General features: G+C 40.3%; 2 protein-coding genes across 2 annotated transcripts; one reads left to right on the top strand and one right to left on the bottom strand.

Moving 5' to 3' along the window:
• Window positions 1–234: 234 nt before the first annotated feature.
• mrpl46 (mitochondrial ribosomal protein L46) lies at window positions 235–4,482 on the bottom strand. Its single transcript, XM_084721763.1, has 4 exons — window positions 4,194–4,482; window positions 3,156–3,357; window positions 2,560–2,730; window positions 235–639 (listed from the first exon to the last, which is right to left on the bottom strand). The coding sequence occupies exons 1-4, from the start codon at window positions 4,452–4,454 to the stop codon at window positions 386–388; spliced, it is 888 nt and encodes a 295-aa protein (XP_084577889.1). The 5' UTR covers window positions 4,455–4,482; the 3' UTR covers window positions 235–385.
• A 495-nt stretch (window positions 4,483–4,977) lies between these two features.
• On the top strand, window positions 4,978–12,592 carry mrps11 (mitochondrial ribosomal protein S11). Its single transcript, XM_084721773.1, has 6 exons — window positions 4,978–5,167; window positions 5,335–5,439; window positions 7,730–7,828; window positions 9,463–9,592; window positions 10,806–10,871; window positions 12,407–12,592. Exons 1-6 carry the CDS (start codon window positions 5,079–5,081, stop codon window positions 12,512–12,514), a joined length of 597 nt encoding a protein of 198 aa, XP_084577899.1. The 5' UTR covers window positions 4,978–5,078; the 3' UTR covers window positions 12,515–12,592.
• Window positions 12,593–12,935: the final 343 nt, after the last annotated feature.

Below are 12,935 nucleotides of genomic sequence, written 5' to 3'. Positions count from 1 at the left end.
TTTTCCTGACAAAAAACAATATGGACTCATATAAACTTATTCCTTTCAATCATCACATGAAATGTGTGGTGACACCTCTGCCTGTATTTCCTTATTTTCTCATTATTTTGACACTTTACTGACCCGAAATGCCAGTGGGAATGAAACTCAATTATCAACCATCTTTCAGGTGCGTTTACAAACTGTTTGGACAAATCCTACTGATTCCATATTTAAAACCCACAATGCAAACAGTTTGTGTGGAAAACACAATTTATTTATACAATGAAGCAGATATATTGAATGGAAGAGCATTTTATGGTACAAGATGACAAATAAGCGACCAGGGTAATTTTCTGAGCCTCATAAATATAATACCGTGAGTCAGAGTCCGTGTGTCTAGGTTTCACAGTCCGAGGATGAAGCGCTCGACCTTCATCATGTACGCTGGTTTAAGGTAGCGCTGCAGTTCGCTTTTCTTCAACCACATAAAAGGGGCATTTGTGGCTGTGGGGGGGCCGCTGTCTGACAGAATGGCTTTGAAGAAGAACACCTTTGTTCCAACCAAGCTGTCCGTCCGGGCAGCTCTGGGCAGTTTGTACTTGTACACTCCGCAGGGGGCGTTGCCGAGGAAAGTTGCCTTGAAACCAGGTGCCGCTGCTGCGGGAAGAGAACAGCTTGTTAGTTAATGCAGCTGGAGACAAAAAGGTGAGCTAAAGTGCGGATGTTCCTAAATTTAATGGAGTCGTACGATCGCATAATTAAGTGCGGCATTAGCTTAATGCTCTGTTTCTCATTCACTGCTGTGACAACAACACACTTTTCTCAATTAAGTTTTAATCCAATCTCATGTCATCTAAATCACATGCTCCCAGTTGGCTCAACATGCAGAGTGAAGCAGCGACACGGCCATGTTAGAGATTCAATTCCCACTGAGTCCAGCTATATTAAAAATGGATCGACTCCTGCTACTGTAAGACACTTTAAATAAAACCCTCCACCGACTGACACACGTTAATGTCAAGTGGAAAGCTGTAATGGGGAGTGATTGATGGAGTTGGCACATTAATAGTTCATGAGCAGTGTTGTGAAACAGTTTAACATAGTCAGTCACTGGAGTTTTATTTAAAGAGTTTAAAGGCTGGATTTCCATCGGATGCAGAGAGAAAAAAAATGAGGGGAAAAGTCAGTTCTACAGCTGATGTTAAATATCTCATGTGAGGGATCATTACAGAGTCAACGGAACATTGGTTCCAAGTTTTGCCAGCTGTGACCCCAAACTTCCTTCCCTTCCTGTCATTAGCTCACTGGTGCTGATCCACGAGCTGAAACCTAATCTGACATCAGTGGATATGAGAGGTACTGCTGGAATACGGCTGCTAAAACGCTGTGTACATATACATGAATCGTTTCTTGGAGGTTTAAGGATGGTTTGACCCTCTTGTTGTAGTTAATATGGATGATTATACTGGAAGCTATTTTAGATAAAAATCACATTAAACTTAAATGATCCTGAGGATAAAACTGGGTCACTGCAGCAGAAGAGATTAAGATGTAGATACAGTAATGATACAGCGACTGGAGCGTGTTGACAATAATACAACCTAGAACAGCACCTTATATCCTGCCATAAGCTGTGGCTTTTAGATGAATTAAAACACATTATAACCACGTTTCTTTCTAACCATTCCCTGAAGATAAGGCAGTAAAGAACAGTTGTTCTTGTAGTAAAGACAGAAATAAAACGTTATCCGTCAAAAAGCTGATATAACTAAATGCGATTTTAATCAGCACTGATAGATAACAGAGATATGTAGCTCTTTTTGCAGCAAGTTAACCAATTTTATCATAATGTACTCACATAAATACAGGAATACAGAAAACGGCAATATCTGTTGTTTGTTTGTTTGTTTGAAGAAGGCTTGACTTTAACGTGTCCTCCCTTCTTGTGAAACCAAACCTACAGCCTTTGACTTATGAGATGTCTTTTTTTTTTTTTTTTACTGTATTTTACAGTTTACATGGAAATCTGTGGACTTCAGAGTGAATTTTGTATGGAGGTACTTCACCAGACTTTGACAGACATTTACAAGCACTTGAATTTCTAGCACTGAATTCTTTTGCAATTAAATTATGTATTTGAATTTTTTGCCTCTAAATTGACCACTGTACTTCATGGTGATAGTCATGGTAGATCTGCTTGCTGATATATACATGCAAAATTGAGCTTTTATTAAAGCCCCTGTGTGTAGAAAACTTCTACATCGGTGACCCCTAGTGGTGGTGTAAAAAATGACACTGTCACAGGAAGCAGCAGAACGCTTAGAGAGATGATGGTATAATCACATTCTGTAAAAACTCTGCAGATGAGAACTTTATATTCCTGATATCAGCCAGTGTTGTCTGCTTGTCTAACATTTTATACAGTAAATTAATGTAAAATCTCACATTTCATCGTTAGTTAATGGTAGGTTTCCATGATTCTACATAATTCAGGGGAAACACTAATTTTGATGACTTTGAAGATTGAATATCAGCAGCTTCATTTAAACAGCCTTGAGAGACTCATGTTCCTGTTACCTGGCAGGGAAGCGAGGGCTCTCTCAGCCGTCTGCCGCAGCGTCTCTCCTTCCTGCCACTGAGCCTGAGGCAGCAGCCACAGCTTCTCGCCGGCGACCTGCTGCTCGGCCAGGAGAATCAGCGGGTCAGCCAGGCAGCGGTCCGCTGAGGTCAGGTCCTTATCTACATCAGCTAAACAAGAGACAGGATCGTCAGCCGCTTCACAACAGCCATTTCTCTCTGCGGCTGTCGAGCAAAATCTACACTAACTTCTGAAAATGTCACGGGGAATAAAATGCAAATTGGGAGAGCTGGAGTGAATAGATTTTCTGAATGTCAGAAAAACATTAGAATTCTGCACTGAAAGTAATTCAAGTCTCTTTCCTCGCTGGTAATTTACTTTAAACCCAGTACTAGACACCCTTAGATTATCTCATTTTCTTTTCCATTCTGTTTTACTTGATTGATGATTAAAGCGACACAAAGGGCGGAATTCTATAATGGATTTCATCAGGAACATTTCTAAAATGAACATATATTTTCACACAATTTTCTGCTTTACTTGTTTTACTTGTTTACCCCAATGGTCAAACATTTTGTCCTTTTTCTATACTGACCTGTGACCCTCTGCCCTGGCTGGAAGGTCTTCAGCTTCTGCTCCCAAGAGTCCTCCAGGTCCTGAGCCAACACAATATCCTGATCCCTGTGGTCGTATTCTTCGTCCGAGTCATAGTCGTGCGCCCGCTTACGGTCCATCCTCTCGGCGTCCTCCAGCAGCCGCAGCTCATGGTCCGACAGCACGCTCTTCTCCAGCTCCATCTGAAACGAAGTGAGAGCAGGTGTCTTTGCAGACTTCTATCTACCGACTTGATCTGGAAATTGCTGTAGGATGCTGTTTGATGATTGTGGTGGAACAATGTACCTGTCATCTACCTCATACCCTTTTGTATCTCAACAAAGCAATATGGACAAAATGTGTATCATGAAAATCCTACATTACTTACATAAGATGAGATAAGATAAGATCAGAGAAAATCACTTGTAGAGCAGCTCAAGGATCAAAAGTTCAGGTAGAAAAAGAGCAATTGATAAACTTAAATACAAATAAAATAAGAATAAATTATCAAAAAATACTAAATAAAAATAAAACATGCATATCATATCTTATACGGATATAAGAATATTAATTAAGATTGTACATCAAACAATTTACATGGCCTGGAAATGGCAGCATTTCTCAGCCACTTATGAAGAATGATTTTCATACTGATTGTTGCACAAATTATCACAAAATATGAATTCATCTTATAAACTGAACACACTGCTTGGTCGTCTTAGGTGATTACTTACAGTATGCTGACTTATAGAGCCTCTCCAAAAAAATACAAAGGGACAATAATGACTATAAAATAACATGGCATAAAAGTTGTTTTAACAGCTACATGACAGTAAAGTAGACACATTTACACACAATTATACCCACATTACTGTTTATGTATCAAAAAATATCTAGAGCTGCAACAATTAAATGATTATTAAATTCATCAGCAACTGGGCAATTTTTAAAGGTTAAAAATTCTCTTACTTAGCTCCTTAACTACGATTATTTTTGGTTTCTTTACTATTCTATGACAGCTTCTTTGATGTAAACCCACCTGGTGCATCATCTCCTTGAACTGCTGCTCTATCGGGGTGCAGTCTGCTGAAATGACCGGGAGCCTTTGGAGACACACCGCTGCCATCAGAGTCCAGGGAGAACTCGCTCTTTCTGTCACAATTTTGGTCTGCAAAGCCGCCCGACAAAGAGAGCCACTGCAAAACGGACGAACCCCCGTGTTCCCGACCGCTGTCCTACTAAAGTAAGACACAAACTGTAAGAGAGACCGACTCGCCATCCTTCTACAGGGGGCAGCCATCTTCTTCTGCTACATTTGATGTATATGCAGAAAAATCGAGGCACTGGGAACTACTCATAAAAACATCATATAACTGCGATTTTAAACCACGTTATTCCCTGTTTGATACCATAATGGACGACAAAAACCTTAACATTAGTACCAAGTTTGAAGTATTTTGTTTTTGTTCCTCTAGACAATAATGAAGATTGATTGATATTTGAGGGCTTTAAGCGAGTGCTCAGCACGAAACTCTGATATTTACGACAATCTGTGCAGTCCACGAAGGCAGCAAGTTTCGACCTCTACCCACAATTCTGTGCAGAAAAAGGAACGGTCTATTCAGACAACAACTGGGGAGGATGATATTAGTATACTTAAAAATAATTAGATATATCCCTTTTACACACTACAAAAATATATTTTATGTCAATTTAAGTTATATTCTTACAATGCATTTAAGTTTAGAAGTCACAATTGCATTTGCGATCGTAATAATTATATTGTTAAGGCCCTGCCACCCCTGAAAAACACAGACAAGATATTACTGGTCCGGTCTGGAGTTGGAGCATCTTCAATGTCACGTTTGTTGTGTGTGAAATAGCGAAGTGTGTGACAGCGAATGTGTTTTTAAATATATTAAACATGTATAAGTTAAATTGTATATTAGTCAGTTCTTTGAGCAACGTATGTCGACAGCTGACTGCCTCACTAAATGCAAATGGAAGCTCTCTGTAAGTGATTTATGGGCCTGGTTTACTAGCGTTAGCATGTTGTTAGCCAACGACTTGTTCTGATACAGTCAGTCAGCGTTACGTATGTCCAAATGACACTGTTGTTGAACGTAACAGAATATATATTGGTTTAAGATGACTGTGCTAATTAAATTTTGTGTGCATAGATGTGGAAGCAGTGTGTTGCAGCGAACATTATGTACCAGTGCTGTCAGACTTCAAGAGACCGCAGCATCGACCACAGAATCTGGGGAAAACTCCAAAGACTTCAGGTCAGTCAACGTCACACATACACCTGCACCTGTCTGGCTACTAACAGAGGAATTATGCAGTATTTAGGGGGCCAAGCCCGCGGGGGCTGGGAAACGCGTGTATGCAAGCATACGCGTTTCCCAGTACCAGCGGTGCTGGGAACCCTATTGTTTTTGTTCAGATTTTTATTATTTTCTATTTTTATTCTTCCGTTGATAAAACTCATGCTGCAGCCTAAACCGTGCAAGTTTGGACGATGAAAATTTGAGGGCTGGCCCAGACCCCCGCAGGGACCTCAGACGCAAAAAACTGCACACATCCACCTGCAGGGGGCGCTATAAGCAAGGACAACGCGTTTTGGCCTATAACTCCCACACCGTATGTCGTACATTCAAAAACCTTATATCCCCACATTCCTTGAATAGAGCTGAGTCACTTTGCAATTGGCCACGCCCACTTCCGCCTGGACGTCTTTTCCCGAAAAATCGCGAAAACTGGAAAACCTGCTTTTTCGAACTCCTCCTAGGGATTTTGTTCAATCTGCACGAAAATTGGCCCAGACACTCTTCTGGTCCTCATGACCTAAAGTTATCAAAAGATTTTTTTTGGGTTGAAAATTCCGCGAATTATTAACGAACAAATTTCCGTAGCTAGCCATAAAAATGGAAAATGTTGCATATCTCGGTCAAAGTAAATGCTATCGACACCAAATCAGAGATCCTTGGTTGGCATGAGACTGGGAGCCTATGAGCTGAATTTGGCGAATGTTGGCCCATAGGGGGCGCTAGAGATATGGGAAGTTTATATCTCTAGAACGACTGCACCGATTTCTACGAAATTTGGTCCGTACGATGTAGGCCCAGTCCTGAGGCCATATCTTCAAGGGGGTCATGACAGGTCAATGTGGGCGGGGCTTATTACAAGATAAACAAAAAAACTTAATTTCTGCCAAAGTATAATACTTAGGGTTTTGAAATTTTATGGCTACATGTAGAATAGGACTCAGATCCCGCCTACCGAAAATCGCGTTCGTGCTCCACTAGGGGGCGCTATAACGCATTTTTGCCTATAACTTCCACATTTTAAATGACACGTTGAAAATTTTTATATTGCCGTATTCCCTGAATAGCGCTGGATTTTCTGACGTAGGCCCCGCCCACTTTCGCCGAAAATTCCCGTCGCTAAGTCGCCACATGTCCGAAACCTACTTTTTCGAACTCCTCCTACAGTTTAAGCGCCATCTGCGCCAAACTTTGCACATACGATGTCTAGATGAGTCTGATCTAAAGTTATCAAAGGAATCGTTGAACGACAAAAAAATCGCTAATTATAACCGAACGATTTTTTGGCTAGCTCAAAAAACACATGTTGTGTCATATTTCGGTCAAACTACAGTCTTTTGACTTCAAACTTAACACGCTCATTCCAGAGGTCATCCACAGACTCGGTGCCAAATTTGGTGCGGATCGGCCAATAGGGGGCGCTACAAACCCAACTAGGTGGCGCTATAACGCATCTTTGCCTATAACTTCCACATTTTAAATGAGACATTGAAAAATCTCATATTGCCATGTTCCCTGAAAAGCGCTGGATTTTCTGACGTAGGCCACGCCCACTTTTGCCGTAAATTGCCGTCGCTAAGTCGCCGCATGTCCGAAACCTACTTTTTCGAACTCCTCCTACAGTTTAAGAGCCATCTGCGCCAAACTTTGCACAGACGATGTCTAGACGTGTCTGACGAAAAGTTATCAAAAGAATTCTTGCACACCAAAAAATGTGCTAATTATAACCGAACGATTTTTTGGCTAGCTCAAAAAACGCATGTTGTGTCATATTTAGGTCAAACTAAAGTCTTTTGACTTCAAACTTTACACGCTCGTTCCAGAGGTCATCCACAGCTGCTGTGCCAAATTTGGTGCAGATCGGTCAATAGGGGGCGCTACAAACCCAAAAACATCAGGTTTCCCAAAAGTTGCTCAGAGTCGTCCTAAATTCGCTGTGCATGATGTGGGTTCCCTCCTGGGGCCGACCGCAAAGTTACCTAATGATTGGTCATGAATACCGCAGCTCGGACGACGGCGCGCGTCCCCGCGATCGCCCCGAGCCCCGCGTCCCTCGGGGCCCGCGGCGGCGGGTTCCGAGGGCCGCGGGGACCGGCTCGCGCGGGTAGGCTTGGCCCCCGTTCATAACTGCTTGCAGTTCTAGTTTTGTTTGTTTTTTCCTCATTAATTTATATTTATTTAAAAAAAACAATACTCACTGCAGTATAATAATGTTGATGGTCTATTAACCGTAGTTTTAATCCCTCAGTCATTTTCCTCCACTGCCTGGTCAGGACAGCTCACTGAGATGGGCTGGAAAGAAGTTTGAGGAGTTACCAATCGTTCACATTAAAGCCACATACAACAAGTAAGTAGTAACTGCTAGTCAGTGTTGCCAGTTTGGTTTTATGTTTTCCATCCCAATAACTGCTCAAAATCCACCCAAATATTATTTCTATCTTTGCCCTCTTCCTTAAAAAGATAAATAAACAAACAGATAGCTCAGTCTACAAAAATAATTAAGTAAAATAAAATAAATAAAATTAATTAAGTTTTATCTGTCTTTGTCAACTGCAACAATCCTTGTCAGCATGCCAAATTAAAGTGTACACCCCCAAACACATGCATAAAGAGGAAGCGAGAGTAGCACATACAATCCCAAAATGTTGCAAGAGGTTTCTGTTAAAATTAAAATACAGACTTGACGGCTGCAGATCCCCTCTCAGCAGAATGAATGTAAACTTTGTCATATCACAGTTGTGCTAAGTGACTGGATGACAAAAGTAGGAAATGCTGCTTGTAAAGCTACATAGTAATACTTATAATAAGTAAGTGCAATTTGTTCCTCACTCAGAATGATCCCTCAATCCTCACTCTATTATAATATTGATAATATTGAAACCCGTTTCCATGAGGTTTACGTTTGTGGGACTGGTGGGAAAATGTGGAGACTATTTTTACAACAGACAGATTGGCCTGTCAGACACAATTGCAACTAATAACATAACTGACTGCTGTATTTAAATAATTTGCTGTAACAACAATCATTGATGTTATTAGACCCATTGATATTTTTGTTCATTCATTTGTTCTGTAAAGAAAACATGCCAAAATTTTTGCAGCTTGCAACATGCAATGCAACAGACTTTTTTTTTTTTTTTGCCACCTTCAAATTTCCGCAAACCAGAAGTTCAGCTTTTCTGAGTGCTTCCTGTACTTTAACACCTTAGTAGAAGTCTTTAGTCCTCATCAGACAATGCATGGAAAAGTGTTTTACATGTTAATTAAGATCTAGGGATTTGTCTGAGAAAGATGTTCCATATGTAGAATTATTCTGACACTTCTAACTCAGTGCTTTTAAAAGAAACACATGAATCCTGCTTGTGGAGAGCTGAAACTTCCATCTGTCACATCAAGTAGAGACAGATGCTAGAGAGCTGCAACAAGTAGTCACATAGTGGATAGAAAGAAAATTACTCTGTAAAAAAAACTCTTTTGATTATCGATCAATCATGTCAGTCATTTTCCAAGCAAAAATGTCCAACAGTTGTTGCTTCCAGCTTCTTAAATATAAGGATTTGCTGCTTTTCTTTGTATTTTTTGACAGCAAATAAAGAGTCTTTTGCTTCTGGACCTTTGGTTGGACAAAAGAAGCAATTACAAGACTAAGACTAAATGATTTATCATGAAAATAATTGGCAGATTAATCGACAAGGAAAATAATCATCAGTCCTAAAAATGGCTGATAATCCAGTGGAGTCTAGTCTGTCTTGAGTAGAAAGTGACTTGTAGGCCAGAAGAAGCAGACAGCTACACAACATTTTCCAGAGGTTTCTGTGCTACATTTGAACTATTATACGATGCAGTCAACCAGTTGTAGGGAACATATAACTTGTCATCAGCGAAATAATGTGTGAAATGCATGTTTCTGACCATTTAAAAATTGAACGTGCCCATCAGTTGTTAGTCAGTGACCCAGTAAACTGTCCCATCCTGTCTCAGCACACACATCCAGCTGACCGACGGCGAAGGGCAGTCGATAGTCAGAACGTCCTGCGGAACAGAAGGCTTCAAGAACATCAAGAAGTCGACGCCCGTCGCCGCTCAGACTGCAGGCATCTCTGCTGCTGCCGTAAGTTCCCACATGTTACTCAGGCACACGTGGCTCACTTTGAGAGATTCAGTGTGTTGCTCAAGGCCACCTTGTTATCCAAGCAAAACAGGCATTTGTTTAAAGTAAATGAATATTAGCGAAGGCCACAGCCTGCTTTTTCACTGTGTGTAACAACATGCAATTTGTGAATGTTAAGTCTTTGCTGTAAATAAACTGCCCCCTCTAAGGACTGTGACACTTGGTGTTAAGTGCTCATTTAGACTTCATATTAGCTTGATTTATGAAGACTGCTGGCTAACAGGGTTAAGGTCATACTGATTTGCAGTAAACACACTGGAGAAATTAAGTGGTTTATTATAGTGTTACCATGGTCCTTTAAAGCATGGGAAGAAATGTGAGATTATTCAGACCTCTGCTGTTTCTAAACCCCCCTAAAGCTGAAAATGAAAACATGCTAACTATGTTTAATAGCTTTATCTCTTGTTTTGTTTGTGAGTGAAAGCCCAGATAGAAACCAATTAATAGCTTCGCCTTGAAAATGTCAGAAAGTGTTGCTAAATGCCAATCACAAATCCCAAGGTGATTTATGTGACTGGGAGTTCAAGATTTTTTTTTTTCACAGCAGCCATTTTGACATGAAATAGTCGAGTGAACACAGATGTGACCAGTGAGACGAGTTAAAGTGCCGTTCCATTCAGGTGAAACAGAATGAGGGTGCTGCTATTGTGCATGTTGGCTCTGCTACAACAAATGGAATGAAACTCTTCATTGGTATCATTGGTAACACCTGTATTTACCCTATTTCATAAGGTTTATTACAAAGCTGTAAGTAGGGCATGTTTGGAATTAATAGACTCATTGTTTTAGCTCTCGAATCAACAGTGGCTGGAGTCCCACTCTATTCTAAACATGTGGGTGGCTGGTAAATTATGGAAATTTCAGAATATGTCAGCTTGTGTAGCCAACAGACACAGACACTTGCCTTGTGTATGAGTTTTGTAACAATATCTTATATAACTTTGATGGCCATGTTGCCATTTTTGGCATTTGTTTGCTGTTTTTGGCTCGTGTAACAGGGCGACAACATGTATCAGCAAGTTGAATGCAGCCTATGGCATTTTAATGCCACTATTTAATTAAATTTATGGCCAATTTTGCAGTAAAACTGTGAATAAAGGAGTCAGTTGCTCTTGTAGACATCAACCTTCTGTGTGTCCTTTCTTCTGCACAGAAAGCCACAGCAAAGGGAGTGACGTTTGTCCGTGTGGTGGTCAGAGGTCTTGGTCCTGGACGTCTGGTGAGTAGAGAAAGATAATGTGACTCCTCCTTCTGAGGACCCCCTAAAAAACGTTTTCACCTGGGGGCAGTGCCTTACGTCCTGTATGACACACAGCGCTGTCTTAGGGTTTTCTTTTCACTTTTTGAATAAACTGGCAAAACCTTAAACATAAAAAGTTGCTTATGAGCTTCATCTTTGCTTTAATTCCAACATTAAACTCACAGGAGACCTCACACCTGATGGTAACTTCAGACAGAGATGATTTTTTTTTTTAGTTTTCATGATCGTCAGTTTTCTAAGATACACTTAGATTTTGGCTCCTTGTACTGCTGGCAGGGCCACAACCGCCACTAACATTAGACTTCCCTGCAGATTTTCAAATGACTTTTACCTGACTGTAGATGAATTCTCAAACTGACCATAGTGTTATACTGTAAAATATACATAAATCTGGGGTGTGGTGGGAAACTGTAGTGCACCCACCTTGTTTCCACAAAGATAAGTGATAAATGAGTTTACCTGAACCAAACAGTGTTGATAAGATGGGCTAAATGATGTCCAACAACTAAAATATAATAAGGTGTGGGGGTCTATACTCTGGTATCAATGTATTATTTTGTCCAAATGGGCTGCCAAGGTTTATAAAGATCAAAAATACTGACCTCATATAGTATGCATACAGTATTCTGTCTAATTTTCCAAGCTTTAGAAATAAAATTAGCCTATACTTTGCCTCTAAGTACTATATTTTTTCCTGTGTGCTCAGAGTACACAGGCTGAGACGGTTACAGAGCCTGCCGAAAAGTCCACTCATACGTTCTGCAAAACCACACCCATCTGAGTGAAATCCCAAGTTTTTGGGGAGTCTCACTCTTACTGTAAATTGTATTCGATTTTTTTTTTTTTTTTTCAATCTTATTAGTCAACCACTGTAAAGCCTGTGTGTTGTTGGTAGACTATTTTCATATCTGATCTGAAGTTTTTTGTTTAATTGATTAAAACAATATCTAAAGCTAGAATAGCTTGTTTTGTCTGACTGATTTTGAGTTAATAATGACATAAAACAGATAAAAGAAGCAAATCCTTACAACCAACCATTTTTGCCAGATGGAAAATCACTATAATGATTATGCAGTTGTCAATATTCAACCAATTTATTAATCAGTTTAGTTAAGTGACTAATTGTTTCAGCTCTACTTTATAGATGTCCATGTATTGTTTACTGTTGGTATCTACTTTTTTAATGGTTATGTTATTAGCAAATCAAAAAACAAGCGAGCATGTGATTGCTCAGAAAGTATAAAGGTGTCCAATAGGATCACAGAATGAAAGTGAGACATGTTTGGCATCTTGTACCACTGACCCTGTTCTGTATTGATGGAACAGTGGGACTAAATAAACCTGTCACTGCATGAAAAAAAAATAAGACCTCTAATTTTTTTTCAGTCTTTTTCTAATGAGGATAAATTTCAGGGCGTTTAAGGAGCCTCACTCATCTTGATCTGTTCCATTAGCTTTGTTAATGAATGAATGCATTTTTCTCTGTTGTGCAGTCTGCCATACAAGGTCTGACCATGGGAGGCCTAGAGGTCGTATCGATCACTGACAACACCCCTGTGCCACACAATGGATGCCGCCCACGCAAAGCCAGAAGGGTGTGACCCGCGCGTATCAGAATGCACTGCAACAGGAGGAAGCTGCTGGGATGTAAAATGCTAATAAAGTGTTATGTTGTAGAACTTTGCTGGCTCTGAGCTGACCTTTCATAATTCATGTGCGGAAATAATTGCAAACGGCGTTATTAACGAGCAGAGAACAGGTGTCTCAGTCCTCTGCTGCGACTGTTGACACATGAATAAATCTTCAGACTCACTGCAGGCTGATGTTCATTAGGAGACTGATGTTTGCAGAAACAGGCTGATGGCTCTGTGTGGGAAGAGGAACAGCACAAGGTTTCATAAATTTAATTATCTACACATCTCTTATTTGGATACACCTGGTAGACACGAGGACCGAACCCTTAAACCTGTCTGTGTTCAAGCCTCACCACACAGACCTGAAGTAAACACATGAAACAAATCA

This window comes from Lutjanus erythropterus, chromosome 1, assembly GCF_056507025.1.
Source record: "Lutjanus erythropterus isolate fLutEry1 chromosome 1, fLutEry1.hap2, whole genome shotgun sequence".
NCBI lineage: Eukaryota > Metazoa > Chordata > Actinopteri > Lutjaniformes > Lutjanidae > Lutjanus > Lutjanus erythropterus.
Note: the sequence above shows the minus strand (reverse complement) of the source record. Positions and strands in the feature narration are given on the sequence as shown.